This window comes from Oenanthe melanoleuca, chromosome 1 (assembly GCF_029582105.1).
Source record: "Oenanthe melanoleuca isolate GR-GAL-2019-014 chromosome 1, OMel1.0, whole genome shotgun sequence".
Taxonomy (NCBI): Eukaryota; Metazoa; Chordata; class Aves; order Passeriformes; family Muscicapidae; genus Oenanthe; species Oenanthe melanoleuca.
Genome location: NC_079333.1, coordinates 85,625,858 through 85,647,409, shown reverse-complemented (window position 1 = coordinate 85,647,409; position 21,552 = coordinate 85,625,858). Strand labels below are relative to the sequence as shown.

At 38.1% G+C, this 21,552-nt stretch overlaps 2 protein-coding genes across 4 annotated transcripts in view; both read right to left on the bottom strand.

The window, feature by feature from the left end:
* CCDC138 (coiled-coil domain containing 138) overlaps nucleotides 1-6,003 on the bottom strand; it is a 30,096-nt gene extending 24,093 nt beyond the window's left edge. The window contains exons 1-6 of one of the 2 annotated variants that reach the window (XM_056482989.1): nucleotides 5,894-6,003; nucleotides 3,776-3,836; nucleotides 2,999-3,077; nucleotides 2,178-2,293; nucleotides 1,356-1,540; nucleotides 209-367 (exon numbers count right to left, since the gene is read on the bottom strand). In XM_056482989.1, the coding sequence (XP_056338964.1) occupies nucleotides 209-367; nucleotides 1,356-1,540; nucleotides 2,178-2,293; nucleotides 2,999-3,077; nucleotides 3,776-3,836; nucleotides 5,894-5,974 (681 nt within the window). In that variant the 5' untranslated portion in view covers nucleotides 5,975-6,003. The remainder of the gene's footprint in view (nucleotides 1-208; nucleotides 368-1,355; nucleotides 1,541-2,177; nucleotides 2,294-2,998; nucleotides 3,078-3,775; nucleotides 3,837-5,893) is intronic. The other variant, XM_056482997.1, reaches the window with a different exon arrangement.
* A 951-nt stretch (nucleotides 6,004-6,954) lies between these two features.
* RGPD4 (RANBP2 like and GRIP domain containing 4) overlaps nucleotides 6,955-21,552 on the bottom strand; it is a 33,542-nt gene continuing 18,944 nt past the window's right edge. The window contains exons 21-30 of one of the 2 annotated variants that reach the window (XM_056482965.1): nucleotides 20,921-20,998; nucleotides 14,794-14,961; nucleotides 13,357-13,449; nucleotides 12,311-12,501; nucleotides 11,675-11,903; nucleotides 11,107-11,205; nucleotides 10,799-10,941; nucleotides 8,980-9,253; nucleotides 8,528-8,862; nucleotides 6,955-7,532 (exon numbers count right to left, since the gene is read on the bottom strand). In XM_056482965.1, the coding sequence (XP_056338940.1) occupies nucleotides 7,227-7,532; nucleotides 8,528-8,862; nucleotides 8,980-9,253; nucleotides 10,799-10,941; nucleotides 11,107-11,205; nucleotides 11,675-11,903; nucleotides 12,311-12,501; nucleotides 13,357-13,449; nucleotides 14,794-14,961; nucleotides 20,921-20,998 (1,916 nt within the window). In that variant the 3' untranslated portion in view covers nucleotides 6,955-7,226. The remainder of the gene's footprint in view (nucleotides 7,533-8,527; nucleotides 8,863-8,979; nucleotides 9,254-10,798; nucleotides 10,942-11,106; nucleotides 11,206-11,674; nucleotides 11,904-12,310; nucleotides 12,502-13,356; nucleotides 13,450-14,793; nucleotides 14,962-20,920; nucleotides 20,999-21,552) is intronic. The other variant, XM_056482975.1, reaches the window with a different exon arrangement.

The window sequence follows — 21,552 nt, the reverse complement described above, 5'->3', positions numbered from 1 at the left end:
ACAAGTAAATGCACCATTCTGAAACAGATGTCATATAAAAACTCTAGCAATATTTTTCATTACTCTTTATTTAAAACTTTCCTTTGGGGATTTCAAGGACTTCAAAAAAATAAGCAGAATTTCCAGCAAACAAGTGATGGCTTAAGATAGCTACAAACGAGTTAAAAGGTATACAGAGCAGTATCTATGTTTAAATATATTATTTCACCTCTTTTATAGCTGCAATTTTTGTGTGAACTTCTTCCTCAACACCTCTTATTTTAGCCAAAGCTCCTTCCTGTTGAAAAAACAATGCCTCTTGTTCTGTTAGACAACGCTCTCGTTTCTGCAGTTGAAGAGCATACTCCTGCTGTGCTGAACTTTCTCTCTGTATCAAGAAAAAAAAAAATTTAAACTACTTTAAAAACCCATGTGAAGTTTTCCCAAATTATGCTGAATTTAAAATTTTGTCCCAGAGATATGTTTAGCTCCGTGAGATTATAGTTACACAAGAGCTTACTAACACAAAGTATCCTGACCACCACTTCTGTTCAGTTTCCTCCCACATTAAACTGAAAATGCATTGGAATGGCTCAGGCTCCCAAAACTCAACTCTACATTGTTGCTCTAGAAAATTACATCTTGGCTTTTGCTTCCAAAATATTTGGATAATGGTATTAACTGGAAGACAGAACAGAGTCTGATGTGACTGTTTATGCTGGACATTAGATTAATGATATTGTTTCTTCAACTAGTGAGATGCCTCCCTGAAAAAGTGGTGAAGAAAAAAAGAGATATAAAATTATTTTCATCTCTCATGTTGTAAAAGACAATTAAACAGGGAATCCAGCAGAAACTTAGGAACTATTACAGAGTAAATCCATATAGCAGGTTCTTCTATTAGTAGCCTACACCTGCTGGAGATGAAGTGCTGGGATGAAGAGAGATTTTTGGAGGAGGCCACCAAGGCAAGTGCTTTGGAATGCCTAGAGTCAGGAGAACAGTTTCAGATGTTCTCAAGAGAAGCAACGGTTGTGAGTGATTCCCTCTACACAAACAGTGTGTCACAAGACAGTCCTGGATGTAGAAACACTGTCTTCCAACTCCCTCAAGCCCAATCTGCCCACCTACCCATCTACTTGGTCTACCCAAAATTCAAGTCAAAGCATCACTACTGAATCACTGAGTTAACCTAGAGGAAGAGGTAGATGAAGATACAGATTTAGTATATAAGTTAAATGTGATTACTATAAAGTAATAGTAAAATAAGTTTAAATATACAAGTTTTAATACATAAGTAATTTCAAATTTGTCTCAAAAGTGAGACTCTTCATAGCATTATTCAACAAAAATTTTAATCTGATTCTAATTCCTACCTGCAGCTTCTGATGTATGACAAATAATTCATCATAAATTTGACTAATGTGAGGAGGTATTAAACCTTGCCTATTGCATGCTTGAGCACCAGTTCCATGCACAATTTTCTTTAACAATCCATGGTTGATAATTTGGTCCCTATTTTCTTGAGTATTTGCAGCCAAGTGAGATGGCAAAGTGAGGCCTGTGGACATGGAAAAAAATGCATTTTACATTAAAAAATCAGTTCTAGCTAAATATTGATATGATTGTTGTACAAAACCAGCAAAAATGTGTTCTAGGAATTCAGAGTTACAAGTATAAAGCAAGATGTATCAAAATGTGAAAGTAATCTAAAGAATTACAGAGATTTGATCAAAGTTCTTGTTCCATGATTTAGTCAAACTGATCAAGAACCAACAGTTTTATGAGTAAAACTACGCTCTCCACTGCAATATAGAAATCCCAGAAATATCTGTATGAAATCCATGCACGGACTGAATTATGTCACCAAAATCTCCTATTATTTTTGTAAGGGCTTCAGCCAAGTGATTTGCTGCTGATTAGACCTTAGGGTAACATCTAAGTAAACAGAACAAGACTTGAGAATCTACTGGATGCCACATGAGAAAATAACATTAGTATTGCTTCAAGTATGTCTGAACCTCCTGAAATAAGGATAAACTACTCATGAGAAAGATAAAATCCCCACATTAAAATATACTTTAGGTGACTAGTGTATTTCTGAATCAAACAGAACTACATTCACTAGGAAGTTTTTAAAGTTGCATATCATACTTCACCAAGAGTTGTAAGAATGTATAAAATTAAATCTTTATTACCTGTTCCCATGTATACAGCGGTATTTTGAATCGCATCAGTTTCAGAGCAAATAATGCTGTTTTCTTCTACTCCTACACCACTTGAACCACAAAAATAATCTTGCTCACCATCAAAACTAAAAGTACAAAAGAGCACTAACTTTAAATTACTCAATTCCTTTCTAACATGGTACACAACAGAGACTGAAAGAAGTCTGTATAAAAAGGCAAACATTGCTTAAGACTTTGATATTTTACTGATAACAAATAGAGTTAAATCATTTGGATGAAAGGCATTATTACTCACAAATCTCAACCACAGAAATTACATGTTGCTGACTTAAAAGTTGTTACAATCTAGACTTTTCATGCTGTAAGCTCATGTAAAACCAACACTCTTCTCTCACCACAAACCACCAAATTCCTGGAGAGCTAAAAATACAACCCCCCGTTTTTAAATTATATTTTTCCTGTTTGGTGTAAAATACCCCTTAAAATATATTTCTTGGCATTTGGAATTGAATTCTCTAAATAAACAAATTTGTTTATCAGTCTGGGCTATTTGCTTTTTTTCATAGTTAATTTTTTTATCACCTAGGTAAGTTTATGTCGTTCCTATATCCCCTTAGCAATTTCAACACATACAGATTAGATTAGAAAGTGAAACAATAGTCCTCATCAAAATCAGCATCCTCATTATTGCATAAATTAGGTACAAACAATTCTTTACTTAACAAGAAAACAAGAAACTTAAAACAATTTTTGCACATTCCAAATATATCTGTTTTATTTGTAATTTTATGAGAGAAAATAAATTAAAAAGGAGAAATAAAAACACCTACCAATCCCAGTTTTTCAAACTTTTTTGGACATCATTAGATTTGATGCTCTTCTCTCTCCCAGTTTGTGTAAATTCTGACTCTAAAGAACAATTTCATAAAGAAATAATTATTATATTTTTCAGTCAGCTGTCAGTATCACCTGAAATACATAAAATTGCAACAATTTTATTTCGCATTTGAGAAGCTGACATTAAGAAATCACTAAGGACTTATTAGAAGTACTTGGGCAGGTAGTCACGTAGGTTGAAGTACCAAAACCACCACTGATGCAGCCTGATGAATTATGAACTTAATCGTAACAGCTTAAGCCACAGTAAGAACTTTTTAGCTTTTACATCAGATTTGTCTTTCCAAAATTTTAGAGCTTGTCTGCCTATACAAATTTTTGTGTAGCTGAAGTCTGAAAAATACATTGATTTAGCCTGCTGTCCCTATGCACTAGTTTCTGAAAGAGACCAAATGTGTTCTAAATATTAAAACACTTATATGTCTTCAAATTAAAGCTAAATATATGCATTATGAAGTGCACTACTAGCTACCAACTAATTCAAGCAGGACTTAAAGACAAACAGGCTGTGAACCATTGCTCCAAAACATCCTTTGCACTCTTTACTTGTTAACATTCCCAGGCTAATTCCCAGGTATCACAACCCCCTGATCAAGATTACTATCTATTTAAAATGAGAAAGTACAAAACTAAATAAATTTAGGGACAATACAGCTTTAGTGTATTGTTTTCCCTGTAGAAGACATCAAAGGACCATTGCTCTGCATTACCTTTGTAAACTAGGGAGCTTCCACTTTTACATTTGGTATGCAATGCTCCTGAGAGGCAATCCTACAAGAAAGCACAAAACCACTGCATTCCAGTCAGAATTTTAATGAAAAAAGTATGTTACAACATACTGGTTGAACAGTTAAACTGTCACACCTTGTGACAGAATTCTTACTACAAACATTTGAAAAAGGGGTTTTTTTTTTGTTTTTTTTTTAATATATAAATGTAAATGGTCTTCATATACACATAATGAGGCAAATATATTCTCTACAGCCTCATAACAAAATACTTGTAGTGTTATGTGTTAGAATATTTGAGAAAATATAAAGCACTGTGAAGACAGTAACATAAAATAAAGGCATAAAAGTAGAATTAGGTAATCATGGAAACAGTGCCATCTACCTTCATATCTAGGCTTTTTATGCTAAAGTTTCCTGCTGTATTTTTTCTTACTAATTTATAAGTACTTACTAAAAAAAGTGAATGAGAGAAACTTTAGGCTACAAGCAAAATCAATTAAATGCACATTACAAAATATCAGACTCAAGGCAGCTCTCATGATCTTGTTTCAGTGCATCCCTTTGCTATGCTCTAGATCAAATAATCAACTGCTGTATTTCCCTGCTTTTGAATAACCACTTCTTAATGAAATAACAAAGCACACACACACATGTAACATTTTCTTCCTTGCAACCATTAAAGTCTCAGTAACAGTCTTTTAAAAATAAGTTTTTAAAATTACTTTTCTTTAAAGTACAGTTCGGTAATTCAAAGCAGAAAATTCCTCAAGAAAAATTCCCCATAGAATCTAGAATACCATCAAATGCTATTCAAGTTGCAAATCCTTCTGCAGGAACTAAGAGCACATACAGCCTGATTTTAGATGCTAAAAAAGTCAAAATTTTCACATCACAATTGGGATGGTTCCTAATCCTAAAATGGCAAACTACTTTTCCTAAGAAAGAGAGGAAGGGTTTTGTACTAATTTGATGACTCCCACGACTAACTCATTATCCCAATCCAGCTGTGTACCTAACTCAAACCCACTTTCAATCTCTCCCAAATCTTTGGTTGCTCCTTGGTGTTCTTCCACCATATGACTCCCCCTGCAGCATGAGTTTGAGCACTTAATGCCTGTTATCCCTGGCCACACTGGAAGCATATGACCCAGTGAATACAGATGCATGAAAACAAGTACAAAAATTTGTTTCACTGAAAGACAAACAGAATTCAGCCAAAATAAAAATGCCTAACCAGACAGTACTCCTCCTACTAAGTAGCAAAGGCATTTGAAATACCAGCATGGGGAAAAGGTCTTTGCTGCTTAATTTCTAGGCAGATCAGTTTTGACTTGACAGCACAAATTAAAAGAGGCTTTGACTCTCTCTGAGAAAGAGAGGAACTACAATACAATTCCTTCATTCATCTGAATTCAAAGAACCTGCCTTCTCTGGTGTAAAGTAACACTGCCACACCTTGGCAAGGGTCTCTAATGAACCATGGGTTTGATTCCTGACTGAGAAGATATGGAAAGATTTCCCGTCCTCTGACTCTTACAGAGCTAATCAATCACTAAGCTTTACCACATAAAAAAAAAAAAAAAAAAAAAAAATTACAAACACACCTAATGAATTTTAAATAATGCTGTCAATTACTGTGGGGAAAAAAAAAAAAAGTTATCCTATATTTCATACAAACTTAACATACTCCTAAGAGGATTCACATATTTTCTCACTCAACTGGCAGGCACCGGGTCTTAGGCAAAAACTACATGCTAAACCGTGTCTTGGTACCGCACAGAATCCGGAATTGCAATTCCCAGGGAAATTTCCTGCTCAGAGAAGGATGACTCTCCAGCACTTCAACTCTAAGGCAATCGGAGCGCGGGGTCAGGGACAGGAACAGCAAGAGCACGTAACCTCCTTCAGTTTGTTTGAACCCCGCTTTTGTCCCGCACTGCCCGGTGCGCAACAGCGCGGCGCTCACAGGGAGCCCCGAGGGAGCGGACAGACCCCCCGCCCTCCATCTCCTCCACACAGCTCAGGGACGCGGCGAGGAGGAAATGGCTTTGCTGTGCCTCCCCTCGGCGCAGGCCGCCCGCCCCGGCCCCGTCTCACCGCCGGCGGTCCCCGCGGGCAGCAGGGCGGCAGCCCCTGGGCGGAGCGGCCGCGGGCCAGGCCGAGCCCCGGGCCCGCCATGGCGGCACCGCCGCCTCGAACCAACCGCCACGGGCCGCGCAGGCGCACTGGGGGCCGCGGGCAGCGCCGGCCGGGCAGGGGGAGCCGCCGCTCGGGGCCTGGCGGGGCGGGCACACAGCAGCAACATCAACATCAACAACTGCAACAAACACCGCTCCTCTCCACCCAACGCCACACGGCAACTGCACCGCTCAGTGCCACCTCCTTAAACACCTCCAGCCACGGGGATTCCAACACGGCCCTCAGCAACCCTTGCTATCAGCCTTTCTGGGAAGAAACTCCTCCTGCTGTCCTACCTAAACCCGGCCTCGCACAGGGTAAGCCGACGTCCTCCGGTTGCCTGGGAGAAGAGGCTGAGCCAGCCCTAGCTTCAGGCTCCTTTGAGTGGTTGTAGAGAGGGGCGAGTCCCCTGAGGAACCCTGAAGATTGCCATCCTTTAAAAATAAATAAATAACGCCCCAAAAAAGCTAGGCTAAATGCATGTTGCAGCACTGAGCTGTAGAGTATCAGTTTAAATAAACCCCGCATTTACCCATTCATACTCACTCTTGAGAGGCAAAGTTGTAAAAGGTACAAGCATGCTAGAATACACAGAGCCTGCAGCAAGGTCAGAGAAGTTGGCACAGCTAATAAACACTGAGCAGAGTCAGAGGGTTATACTTCAAGTATATCAGGTAAAATCCCAACGTTAAGTAGATGTTTTTCATTAAACCAAGTTTTTCATAAATAGTTGAAGTACAAAAAAAAAAAAAGTCAGCATATTGCTCTAGCAAAACATTGATTAACTTAAAAACTATGCAGACAGAACAAGCCAACATCCACCTGGCTCAGCCTGGACTATCCATTAACTTTCAAACACCTGCAATGTACTATCCAGCAATTTGCATCTACAGTCTGCACATTCAAAAGAACTTCATGAGAGCAAGAATCAAGTTATGCAAGTTATTTTCTTTTAAACAAACCAAAGTGAAGACAAGACATTTATTTTAACAAGACTAGGATTTAATTTTTAAAATTTGACACTTAATACAAATATGTCAGGATAACACAAATACACCTGAAATATGCCAGTGCCTGAACTTTATTTACCATGCAAAAAAATCAATTAACACATAAAAAAATTCAACTATAACCTGTAATTTTACATTTATACATCAGAAGTGTCCATTTTAAGAAGTTGAAATAATTAGTCAATAACATCTAAGTACTGATTTTATACTGCTAAAACATTTGTATACTCAAAGAAATAATTCTATATTTGCCCACAGTCTGTAATGACAATTCTTCCATTTACTAGACCTTTAGGAGAACCAAAGGATTCGATCTTTTTCACAACATCCATTCCATCTTTCACAAACCCAAATACCACATGCTTGAAGTCCAAGTGTTCTGCTTTTTTAAGTGTTATGAAGAACTGAGAATTATTTGTATCCCTGCCCTTATTTGCCATTGACAACAACCCAGGACCAGTGTGTTTCACTATGAAATTCTCATCTTCAAATGCTGTTCCATAAATTGACCGTCCACCTGTACCATCATGGTTAGTTATATCTCCTCCCTAAAAAAAAAAAAACAAACCAGACACAGCATTAACTGACAAGTCCCAAAACATAACCCAAAAATTGTATTGCCTTTCAACAGAAGACTTTGTTTTGGAAGAACTAATTTTTCATTTTCACAAGTATTAATATCTGCTTAGATGTAGGGTTTCCCAGCTTCAGCAGGTTTGTTCATGGCAAGGCAAGCAGTAGAAGGTTTATCCTTTGTTTATTCTGAACACAGCATTTTATCTTCCTGCTCCCCATGCTGACATTACTCTAGGCCTGCCTTTTAAGAAAGGTCTATCTGAGCTATGATCAATCTCATAAGCCTTCAGTATTTATGAAGAACTTGCCAGTGCTACTGAATGCACACAGAGGTTTAAAACCAACACTGTCTACCTGGGGTTACAGGTGTACTGCAGGCTGCTGCTCCCAGCACAAAACTTGGTGTTTTATAAAACAGGCTACTACATGGTAACCTGATCTAGAAGACCTGTTTGTTTTAGATTGAAACCTAATATCTATGATACTTGGAATATCAGTTTTAAAGTTATCTGGAATACAAAGTGTACTTTAAAGTCCAAGAGAAGCCTGGAAACTAAGTGTTCTTAACAGGTGAGCATACAGGAGTTCTTCCCTGGAGAGAGAGAGAACGATGAATGGTAGTTCTGGGAACACCTACTTTCCTTGAGGTTCCTATTCAGCAACAGGCCCCTTGTCTACTGTAAGAGGACTCCACCTCCCTCCACTTTTTTTCTTCCACCCTGATATGATAGTACTAGGAAAAAACTGAGGCATGAGGCCACTGACAGACACAGGTGAAAAGCATCTTAGGGTAGCATGTGCTGCTTGCACCATTTATCATCTCCTTGTAGGGAAAGGACAGATGAGACTATCCTGCACAGTGGATCCATGCTGCCAACAAGAATGTGCTATTCTGTATAAGTCATTTTTTGAAGTCCCATTGTCATGATGCCATTATCTCAGTGAAGAGTCTGCCCTTTATGCTTACCTGACACACAAAGTCTGTGACTATTCTGTGAAAGCGGGAGTTCTTGAATCCAAATCCTTTCTCTCCTGTGCACAGGGCTCTGAAATTTTCAGCAGTTCGAGGTACAATATCTGCAAACAGCTCCATGGTTATGTGTCCTAAAGGTTCATCATCAGCAGAAACTTCAAAATACACAACAGGGTTGGTGTCCTTTGACAGTCCTGCTGCCAGAGACAAGTGCCCCTTCTGTAGTTCTGATAAGCTTCGCTGGCATTCTTCAAACATCTTCTTGAAAGAATTGGCCATTTCTTGGCTTTTAAATCTGACTGCAAATTGCTCTACTTTTACTTCACCATCTGAAAATAAATCCAAGAAATTCTGTTTAGTTTCATCTTGTAATAATTTCCAAGGAAAAACAAAACACAGAAATTATAGACCACCTAGAAAAAACAAGACCACCTGAAAAAACTCACCAGCATAATCGGTGGCTGTCCAAATGAAAGCATTGTTTGATGTATCAGAGGGCACCAAGTTCATTTCTTTGGTGATAACATGGTTTGCACAGACTTTAAGAACTTGGTCTCTTCTCATTAGGACTCTATAGTACTTCTTCTGTGTATGGAAGAGTATTTTGATCTCTCCAACACCACGCTCCTTCCACTGAGTAACATCCCTGTCCCATCTGTAAAGTTTTGCCCTCTCCTTGAAGAGAATTTCTTCATCTTCTTCTCCAGATTTTACCTCCACCTAAAAAAACCAGCACAGTAGACTCAGTACCTGATATTTCCTAGAGAGATATTAAATAGTTATTGCATATACTTTGGAAGGTTGACATATTACTCTGGAAAATTATTCAGTGTGTTCTTTTCTCCAACACCCCATTCATTACACCAAAATGGGTAAAACATTTTCAAAATTTAAGAGCCCGACAAATTCCATAATTTGGGACCAATTACAGCACTGCCAATTCTCTTTCACCACACTACATGTAGTTCTTGTGGGTGTCTTTTGGTTTTGCTTTGGGAGTGGTTTGGTTGGTTGGGTTTTTCGTGGGATTTTCTTTATATGTGGGGTCTTTTTTCTTTTAACAAAACCCTAAGACTTGATAAAGTGTTCTGGCAAGTTTCACAAGTTTCAGGCTGAATGAAGTTCACACTGAGAAGTGAAGACAAAGTACTGTCACAATTCCATGAGTTACCCTTAGCACATTATTAAAGAATTAGATATTTGGATTTGAACAGAATAAACACCAAGTATACAATCTTCAGCCTGACAGCCATATCTCCACCTCATTTTATATATGCATTTACTGGCTCTAATCTCCTTTGGTTAGCACTTCTCCAAAGATAAGGAACACTTGAGAGAACTGAGAAACTTGTGACAAAATACTGTTTGTGAAATTGAAAAAGGGAAGCAGAGAAGAAAAGAATCATAAAAGTCATAATGTGACACAGATGATGTTAAGGGTCACTAAATTTTAAAGAAAGCTGAAGGCATGTTACAAAATAGATCAGATAAGCTATTCAAATTGAAGGACACCACATACTGTTCCTTTGTTCTCTATTTGCCTTGCTCAATAATTTTACTAATCTATAGTTAAATTTTATTATGTATAGAAAGGACAGGCAATATGACTATATCATCAAAAGAATCTGAAATGGTTACCAGACTAAAAAGCAAATCAAGACACAAATAACTGTGTGAAGTCTCACTCAGTAAGTTATAAGGCTACCTTCAAAGTTGAAGGTTCTCCTACTTCTTGGAAAAACCATTTATTTTCATATTAAAAAAGTTCCCTTAGCCTTCATGTGATGTTCATAGTACATCTTTTTGCTTAGTGTTTCTAGAAATCTCTTGCCTAGCTTAGAGTAATAATTCCTAGTTGGCATGGTTTTCACAGAACTGAATCTATAAGTCACTGATACAAAGCCATAGCTGAGTTCTATAGGCACTTGTATAGCAGTTGTTCAGTTCCCCTTTCTTATTTTCCGGTGTGTTATATTAATGGTTTAGCTTTTACAAGCTATGTGTACAAATCTGCATCCTAATCAACTCTCAGTCAAGTTATAAAGAAATCACTGTTGAAGATTTTAACTGGGGCACTAGACACCTCCCCAGGGCTATTCTATACTAAGATTTAAAATAACAGGTGCTTACAACATAGAGTAAAACCTGAAGAACAAAACTCAACAACACAGAAAACAAAGTTAGTTAAGCGAAACATTTTAAAGCTTGCTGTGTTAGCAGAAATGCTTATCTTAATGTTGTTTTATATTCCAGAAGTCATCTTACCTCTGGTAAGGACACAATTGGCTCAAAGTGGATATCATCATTATGTACTACCTCATCATCACTACCACCTTCATCTTCATCTGTTTTACGGGTGGTATCTCCAAACACAGTTGCTCCTGTATTTGCCCATTTGAAGTTTTTATCTGCAATTAAGAGAGTTACATTTTTAAAAGTTTGCATTGTTTTTTTTTCCCTTCCTCACAAAAACTTGCAAAAAATTTAATGATCAGCATAAATTTTGTACACAAAAGGTATACTGTATGAAGCAAAAGTCCAAAAGAGGCCAGTCTCAGACTAGCTGAACTCACCTTTTGAGCCAAAAGCAAAGTCTTCAGAACTTTTGGATGCCAGATCTGCAAATGACAGGCCAGCAGTATTGCCAAAACCAAATGAGATGATTCTGTTTTCTATCAAATAAAAAGGGGAAAATCAAAGATTTTTCTCTACTTTCTTAAAAGAAAATGCATTCATGTAATCACAAGAATAAACTGGAGTACTGTCTACAGCATTTTTTCCTCCCAGTAAATTTAAAGTTTGAATGACACTTCTCATAAAGACCATCTACTATGGTTGTAAAAAAGGGCTCAAGACTGAGTTTCAGCAGACTACTTAGATGCAGACGTATAGAGCTCATGTGGTATTTAACAGCAAACTAATGAATGTACATCATATGTAAATTACAAAACAGACATTGTTTCATTGTAGCAAAATTTAACTCGATAAAAATTTGATATATACACATTTTTAGCAGACTAGTACCTATGTTACTAATTCAGCATTGGTTCTATTTCTCCCCAGGACAGCAACTACACTAGATAAACTGATCCACAGAAAAGCAGTTTCCTATAAAAATCCTCAGCATACCCCTGATCTTACCTTGTGCTGACTCTGAACCATCTGATTCACTCTTTTTAGCTGACAAATCTACAGGTTTGTCTTCAGCTCTTGATAAAGCCTGTGATTCTTGCACAGTTTCTGTGGTGGAATGTGATCCTTCGCTGCTGGTGTCTGACTGGACACATACTGTCACCTCATCTTTTGATGGAGCAGGTATTTCTTCCTTACTAGTACAGACTAAGTCACTTGAGCTTGCAACTTCATTCTCCTGCAATTAACCAAAAAAAGTAATGCAACAGATAAAGTCAGAAGACAGTAGGATTCAAACCTCCTCCCCAGGGGTCTAAGAACAGTCCTTGTAGAAAAATAAAGAACACCAAGAAAAGTTGTTGTAAGCATTCTGAAGTTTTTCATTACAGTTAACACATAAGGATGATAACTTGACAAGAGACTGAAGTATCTTTGAAGCAGTCCGTTTTCAAAAAAATACCATTATTCCCTGAAATCAAATTTCCTGTGTTGGCAGACATTTGAGACACAGCTACCAAAAAACTCAAATAATTTTTCCTCACTGGATGCTTTAGTTCTAAAACTGTACTGTTGCACACATATGAAGTAATTGTTTAATAACAAGAAGTTCAGTAAAGACTTCTTCAGCTAAGATTTAGCTCTTACTTTCATTTCTTGAATTTTAGCTTCTGACTTTACGTCTTCCAGACTGTCACCTTCAGTATCAGTACTGACACCACAAACAGATGTAGAAGGAGCCTGCAGAGCTTTTGTTTCATCCTTCTCCTCAGGAGCTGGTTTCTTTTCCCAAGTAGCAGCACGTTCATTGTTGAATTCACTTTTTCCTGCAAGGCCTGCTGTAAAGAATTAATGGAAAACAGCTGTGAAGGCAGCTAAATACTGAATTTTTGTAGCCTCAACATTATAAATTAACCTCATAATAGCCAGATCAACCTGAAGACAGACTTCATGAGTTTCTCATATAGCATTATTGTTTAAATAGTGGAAGTGAAGACTAATTAACCGAGCGTGGGGTGAGTAGAATTGAAAATACAACATCTGTGGTTTTCACTGCTATCAGGGAATTTCCATGCAATGATGAAGAGTTTCATCATGCAGCTGCCACTACTAATAACTTCCTTCAGTATTTCCTCATATTTCAGATGGCTCAATCCTTCTAGCACATATCCTCAAAAAACCCCTAAATTTCACTTCTAAAATTACCTACCCAGACTTCAAGTCATGCAACACTGAAGTCTGAGACACAGTCAGACACACATAAGCAAGTCATCTACACCTGTATTTTTAGTATAGTTTTTTTTCTTAGATTGAACAACATTAATTCACAAGGTCAGAGTGTGTAACTGCAGAAGAAGCAAGTATTGAAAGATGTAGAAAACTTTCTCTTGAGCAGTATCATGCCATGCTGTATTTTTCATATTGAGAAGGAGCTCAAGATAGGAAGAGACTTCCATGTCCTTGTTTAGAGATCACCTGAATTGTACGTTTCTCTTTCAGGTACCCCTTTACTGCTAACTAGCATTTTAACATACTAAGCTTAACTCTGTATTTTGAGATGCAGGTTTTCTGCAACCAGCATCTCTGCTTCCAAAAATCATTCCAGGAAACATAAATTAAACCTCTGCCCATATGACCTTCAGATTCAGAGTTCATGTTTCAAGACATGAAGCACAAAAATTATTTAGACATACCTTTTACAGGACCTTGCCCTTTCTTTTTCTTTTCTGAATCACTGGGGTAGAGTCTTCCATGAAGTTTCTTAACAGCTGTTTCATAGTCTTCATCTTAAACACAGGAAACAAGAGTAAGTTCTCAGGCACACTCCAGGTCAGAGAAGTCTGCTAAGCCCTTCCAACTCACAAGGCTAGCAGGCACATGTAATTTTTGCTTACGTGTTGAGTTACACAAGTCAACAAGCAAGCTTTCACTTCTAGTGTTGCTTACATGTGCCCCAGAGTGCTGTTAACACTTCTTCTCAGCCTAGATTGCTACGGATACATGGCAGAGGTTTTTAGAAAACGTATTTCTTACTGAGTGATTTTATTAAGACTACCACTAAACATATTTGGAAAAGAAGACTGAAGATTTTTTACATGAAAACTTATAACTTCAAGTACTTGTGGGAGGAGGTTTGTCTTCTCCCTTTTTCTATTGAATACAATGTTTCAGAACATCCATTTAAAGTATTTGATGCTGAATAAATCAATCTTAATTACATGCAGTAAGGTTTGACATAAAGTTTACTAATAGTATTAGGAATTTGCTTTAGGAGAAAAATAACTCATCAGTATAGCATTTAGGGAACCAGAGACTGTTTGTTTTTAAGAAAAAATGCTTTGCATTTGTCACAAAATAGTTACTAAAGTAGGTCTCTTGCTCAAATACCTCTTACCTAACCAACTGCCTTGGTAAAGATATCAACACCCACATTACACCAAACAAATACCCCTTAGTCACTCTGCCATACTATCCTGTTTTGAAGACTTGAGTGTACAAGTCTGGCCGTAAGGACATTGACAGGATTACTTCCCATTGGCCCAAACAAAAATATTTCAGTGTCTAATGGTTCTAACAGTGCTGAGTATCTTAAGTTGGAAGGGACCCATAAGGATCACCAACTGCAGCTCCCTGCTCCTTGCAGGACTACCTAAAACCAGGCCATATGACTAAGTGCATCACCCAGATGTTGCCTGACCTCTGATGGGAGTGTTGCTCTAACTACTGTCCTGGGGAGCCTGATCCAGGGCCTGACCACTCTCTCAGAGAAGAACCTTTTCCTAACCTGAATGTCCCCAACAGCTTCATTCCATTTCCTTGTCTCCTACAGCTGAACAAGAGAAGAGATCAGCACCTCCTCTGCTGGTGCCCTTGAGGAAGCTTTGGACTGTGATGAGGTCACCCCTCAGCCTTGTCTTCTCCCAGCTGAAGAAACCAAGTGACCTCAGCTACTCCTCCTGAGTCTGGCACTCAAGGCTGTTCCCCTTGGTCACCCTCCAACAGTTTGATTTCCTTCTTACATAGAGGCACCCAAAACTGCACACAGTGCTCAAGGTGGGGCTGCACCAGTGCAACATATTACACCCCTTCCCCACAAAAAGGCAGTACAAACAAATTTCTGCATTCCTTACCATCATCCTCGTCACTCACATATCCAGGCTTATTCTTGTAACAGAAGAATGTTGAAGGGAGCTTGAGGAAGTCGGCAAGGGCTCTCTGTTCAGGCGTAGGTGTTAACTCGTAAACTATTTCCACCTCATCAGACGGAACATCATCCTCTGACACTGTGGTCTTCTCAGCTTTTTTACAGAAATTGAACAAGCCATTAAAACTGAGTAATTTCAGAACAGAAAATAACATTAACCTCACATTATTATGGAACAATATTCTAAGGGCCTACATATTTCTGTTGATAGACAGGAAACAAAAATCAAATTTACATAATGTGAGGACAGAACAGCAAAACTTACATGCTGCTCTATTGCTTTTGGAATTCAAGCATTTAAACAAAACGTGGCTACATATTAAAAGGATTATTTAATTAAGTCCTCATGTCAAATAAGATATAGCTAGGGAGAAGAGTGACAGAGGTGTCAAATAGAAGTAAACAAGTGTCCTGGTTTCAGTTTACAAATGGGCAGAAATAACCATTTAATATAGGGGTTTAGATTTTCTAATTTTAATGTACTCATTTTCTGCTGTGAGATAGGATTAGGAGCAAAAGCAAGGCAGGCCTAAAACTTAAAGGGTATAAAGAAAATTTTATTAACAACATAAAGAAATAATAAATTCAGAATAAAACCTTCAGACCTCCCTCCTCTCTTCTCCTTCTTAACAAAAACATACAGAAACATACAGTCAGTTAGCAACAATCTTTTTCAGTTCACTATAGGGAGAGGAGTCTCCCCTTGTTAGGCTATAGGGACTTGGACTTCTCTACAAGAAGAAGCACAGTTCTCTTGTGGCTTCACTTTTCAGCTGCCCAGGAATCTCCAATAGTGAAACTACTCTCATCTTCACAGCCTTCCTAGACACTGTGCTTATGGACCATATTAAACTCATGGGGTATTTACTTTTAAGAATGAACTGTTAAAAAGCAAAGGTTCTCTTCATCTCTTTCTGTTTATACTTCATCCCCAGAAACAAAGATGCCCTTCTTCCCTTGGGGGAAAGGGTCCTCAACACAGGTGCCTTTGCCCAAAATCTACAAGTTGAACACTCCAACCCCCCATGTCTTTCTCCATGGTCATTAGTGTGCTACAGTTCATTCCTACAGCTTACAAAAGGATTTTCAGCCCAAAATTCACGGCGTCTCCTCATTTTCCTTTTACCTAGAACCTGACTCCTGCTTCACTGACTTTAGTGTATCCTCCCTGGTCTTTTTCCTCTCACCCAAGAGAGGACTGAAGGTCTGCAAGTCTTATCTGAGCATTAGAAGAGTTAAAATCTCACATGGAGGATGCAAAGCTGCCATCAGGCCATGCTGGAGCCGTGCCAGGATCTCAGGACCCTCAGGCCACACTAGGAGGGGCTGGCCTGAGCTAGAAAACAGCAGTGGCTGCTCTGGAAAGGGCAGGGGATGGCTAGGATCTCAATCAGCCTCCCTGGGGCTCAGCTGCAGCACCCACTGCCCATGGCCACCCCTCTTCCCTGCCAGGACATGCCTGCTTCCCAGACAGGGGGCCCAGCCCTGCCCTCCTCCAGGCCCAGGCCCTGTTACCTGAACTCCTGCCAGAAGAGAAAAGGGACCTTTCCCAGGGTTTGCGCACTTCAAAATGCGAATTCATCAAAGTGTACATTCACAAAAGTGTAATTTCACAAAATCCTCCAATTGGTTTCCCAGGCTGTTAACAACCAAAACAATTTCCAATTGATCCCATCAACTCATAGAGGAAGTTCTCAAGGAGAAAACTTCCATGGATGTCCTCTTCTAAATGCCAAAATGCAAAGCCAGCACAAGAAGCAAACTTCAAGCCTCAGAAAAAGTGAAGCTGTGTATAACAACTTGTTCAAGCAACTGAACAGAACTCATTTCAGATTACTTATGGGATAGCTGAGCTTTTTATTAGCTAATCTCAATTTATCATAATAACTGTTGCTGAAACTTTGATTGTTACAAAACTAAAGTAATTCTTAGTTCCACTATCAAACAACAGAAGTATTGCTTTCAGCCTATTTAACTAGCTTTTACAGTAAAGAAATATGACCATCAGTCTTATTATTTAGCTTTTTGTCTTCTTGCCTTCAACATTAAATTATTCCTTCCACCACTATTGAGAACAGTGCATGATCAGTGCAAAGGTCAAACCCGAAAGTAAAGCCTAGAGCAAACTGCAGATAAAACATATGGCTGCAAGACAGCTTTGGAAACAAATATTTGAGTTTATTATGAGAGAATGGAAGCAAAGAGGGAGGATACAGCAATTTAAACATCAGGTATGTTTTGGTTAGGTTCTGCTTGTTTAGGTTTAAGTGTTTTGAGAAGGGGAGTTTGGGGATAAAGGTCTAAGAAATAAATTTGTGAACTATTTTTAAGAATTACCCCATAAGGGGATCAATAGCCACAGAAGCTGTTTCTAAGAACAAAAGTACCTCAGCCTGTTTGCTAACAGCCTATTATCTGTTCTCCAGATTTAAATTTGTTAGAATCTGAAGGGTCAGCTCAAAAGCTCGCTGTGCTTTTCCTTTAAAAAAAAAATAAATTTGTAAATCTGTGGCATAATGTAATCAGAGGAAACCTAAATATCCAGCTAGAAACCAAACAAGTACTCAACTCCTGGAAAACATTGATTTTTCTGATTATACAATTTATTGCAAAAAGAGAAAAGGACAGAAGAGACATATCTACAGACATGTCCTTTGATCCTCTGACACAACTAACACACTAGTCTGCTTTGCAAAAGCAGTTCTTATTGCTTTTTACTTAATCATCCAGTAAGAGCAGTATAAAGTTAAGTAACAGAAAAATCCCAAGTACTGATTCAAACTTACTTTTTTCAAAGTATTACCTCTGCAATCTTTTCCCCACCTTTGCTTACAAGTTGGTCATTTCAGGCATTTATACACCAGAGCTACAAAGTAAGTCAAATCCATAACCAGCACACTCTTATAGACTAATTGTTTTTGCTCAGATTTTTAGATCCCAGCAAGTTCTCTGAGCCTGCAGAAAACAGGTGTAGGATAAAATTCCTGAGCAGCAAATTTTTAAGTTCACATCATAAGTGCAGGATAGAGATGTTTTCACACATCTCCTCAGAATCTTATCAAAAAAACGCACTCACCCTAGCTGATTTAAGGATTAGAAGTACATCTAAAACTGTGTTATGAAGATATGCAGATATCCTGCATATTACCATGCGTTTTATTCTTAAACATGTTTTTAAAATTTTTCTGATCCTAGGGAAGGCTGTTTTTTGGTGTAGGACTAAATGCTAAGTGTCTTAACTGGACTGAATAAGTTTGCACCAAGTTCACCTGACATTTAAGTGTGGAACATTTAGTCCTACACCAAAAAACAGCCTTCCCTAGGCTCAGAAAAACTGCAAAACTGTATCTTGGAATGCAACAAAACACTTATTTCAAGTCAGTCAGGTAGACAGTAAAAGCACGTGTTTTCTTTAATTTGAGCAGTAGAAATCTAACTGGAAGCTGTGGTAACAAATACACTCTCCCAGTGTTTTACCACACTCATTGCTCATCAGGTTTGCCAGCATTTAAAAAGAGTTATCATGCAGCCTCTTTCAGTAGCCTTTGGGCAAAATAGCTGAATAAGACAAATACATTTAAGGTCACTTCAGATTAGCAAATAGGTGAATTTCTCCATGGAACTGATCTATCAAACACTGGAATAATACTCTAGTGTTCCAAACATCTGCTCAAAATGATAAAAGACTTCAACAACAAAGACTTGCTGTTGCAAAGACCTTAAATATATCTTCACAGGCAGCCATGAAACAAAAACCCACACACAATGTATTCTGAAAATATTTGGCTTTAGGATAATAGAACTTTCTACTCTGGGTGAAAAATCCACACAAAACATTGTTAGTACATGGAAGAAAGAAAATTCAGGACAGTATCATGCACAATGGTTCAATGCTGTCATGTATTTTCACTTTTGTTTGAACTGACATTAAGACCAGGTAGGCCTAAATCTCTCTAGCTAGTCACAATAATGGTATTTCTCTCATGCATTGACCAATGAAGAGCTTCTGAATGTAAGAGGAAAGAACCAGTTTAAACTCTAATGCATGTAACAGGTACAGTAGCCTGCAACTGACATGACTCAAACCACACCAGTGCTTTACAAGTTTAAGTGCCACTGGCAATTAAGCACCACTCTGCTGACTCACATCCTGTAATCTGGTGGAATGGAGGAGAACCACATGTAAAATGTGTAGGTGGAGATAAGAACATTTTAGTAATTGAAACAGAAATGACATATAATAAATACTAATATTAAAAGGAAAAAAATAAAACTCAAGGAAAAACAATATAGCAGCTCATCACCTGCTGACCAATTCCAGACTCCATTCCCACACTCCTACTGCCCCCTCTTCCAGGTAACTCCACCAGTTTATAAACTGAGCATGATATTCTATAGTATAGAATATCACTTTGGCCATTTTGAGTCACCTGTCCCAGCAAAGCTCCCTCCCAGCTTTTATTTGTGTAACTGCCCTATGGGAGTTGAGACAAATAAAGTCAGTCCTTCACTAAGGGTAAGCACTGCTTAGCAGCAACCAAAACATCAGTGTGTAATCAGCACTGTTCTCACACTGAATCCAAAACTGTACCAGCTACTGAGAAAAGATTAATTTATCCCAGCCAAAAACAGAACAAGAACTTATAAGAAGTTTATGACCAGACCTGAGAAAAATGTAAATGCATGGAGGTGCAGATCTACTATGAGGTTACGTTTCTTTTGAATGCTGTTTTAGCACAAGTCAGAAGCCACTTCCCAAAAGAAGCTCCCCATGAGAAAACTTCCTATTATATTTGTATTAGATAGGCTTGAAAAATGAATTCAGAAAGGACTTCTCAAAATCCTTTACTATTAATCCAGAGCTTAAAGACTAAAAAATTACACTGAAGACAATTACCAAATGTAAACAAATCACTATGATCCTAACCTAATTATTGGAAAAGCAGAAATGAATAACAGTCTTAAGTACCAGAAAGGCTTATTTTGTTTCTTTAAATACATCCACCCTGCCATATGCCCCCAGTATAAAACCACCATCACTTTGAGGCAGGAAAAGTTCTTGCATTTGTGCACTGGCACAGAGCAATTAATCTGCATTATGGACACCATATTATGAAAATAGAACTGAATTGTTAATAAACTCCATCCACAGGGATGCTTGAAAACAGAGCAAGTGACTTTAGGTTATATGTACAGAACAGGAGTTCAGTGTTCAAATACGAACAACTCTTTTTGACAAGAACAGTAACATTTTGACACTTTTAAACAATGCAAGACACTAATATTGGAGACTGCCTTATGCAAACTAAAAGTTGGCTATTTAAAATGAAAATACTTTTAAAACCATGTAAATTGAGCATGCTTACAGCAAGCATACTTGCAAGCAGCAGTGGTAGTAGCATATCATCAAACTATAAGCTGTAACGGGTTGGGTTCTGAATGTAAACAAATTGGTTACAAATTTGCAGAAATTTTCTAACCAGCTACAGTGGAATTCACATTATACATGAAGGTGGCTCTCATTTCTGTGCACTCTTTACTTTTAGAAGCGCAGCAATTAACACTGATAATCAGGAAACTGAAGAGAGTATTTCCACAAAGGCTAAACACATTCAAGCTGTCTCAATAGATAAGCTGTCTCAAGATCTTCAGGCATATTTCACTGACACAGAATAAACCACGAGGCACCACAAGAGTCTCTGAAAATAACAATGTAATTTTTCTAGAAAAATGGAATTTAAGAAATCTAGTGTGCACATGTAGTAAAACTGTGACAAAAGTAGTGCAGGACACATATCCTCAAAAAATAAGGCAAACAGAAGCCAAAAGCTTAAACAGGGCCATCCATTGTGCTGGCTCATGTAAACATACTAAGGGCTAGAGACATTCTTTAACAGGACAAATACAGTAGTCAGACACACAGTTTCAAGTACTCTCCTTCAGCATGCGTGTTAATTATAAGGATTACTGAGCCAACTGCTTTGACACAGCTGGGTTATTGTCCATGCCTGATAGGGTGTTTTTATCACACATTCAGTGCAGTATGTAAATACCTTTACTATCAGGTTGCAAGGAGGATGTGCTTGTCCAAAAGGCCATGGGATTAGATTTAAAGAGGCTAAAATTAAATCCTAAAAAAATAAATTGTTGGCATATAAGTGTTTACCTGGAATTTTAAAAGGATAGAACAGACTTATCTATGTTCTGCAAGTACTCCATAGTCATAATTCACAGCAGGAAATTTCATCTGTTAATTCTACACAAACTTATCCAACTCATGTGAATGGACTGCAGCTACCATCTTCTGCCATGTCACTTTATTGCACTCTAGCTAATAGACAGGATGTGTTCATAATTCCCATAATCCTCACAAAGACACTTCAGCACATTATAGTGATCCTGTCATAGACACAGCTTCTGCCTGTGCATCTTCTTCAGACTATGACAGAAACCATACAACTGAATACACCCTCACAATCTCTTTTCAGGCTAAGGAAGTAGGCTGACATCTGATGTTAAGCTACACAACCAAAATTGCAGAGGCCAGTATTTAACATGTGAAACAAAGGTACAGACTAGTTCCACAATACCCACCTACTTAATTATGGGGATAATGCAAATTTTAGCTGAAGCATACATCTACTGTTCTCACACTTTGCTACTCAGAGCCAAAGTCTGGGTACAT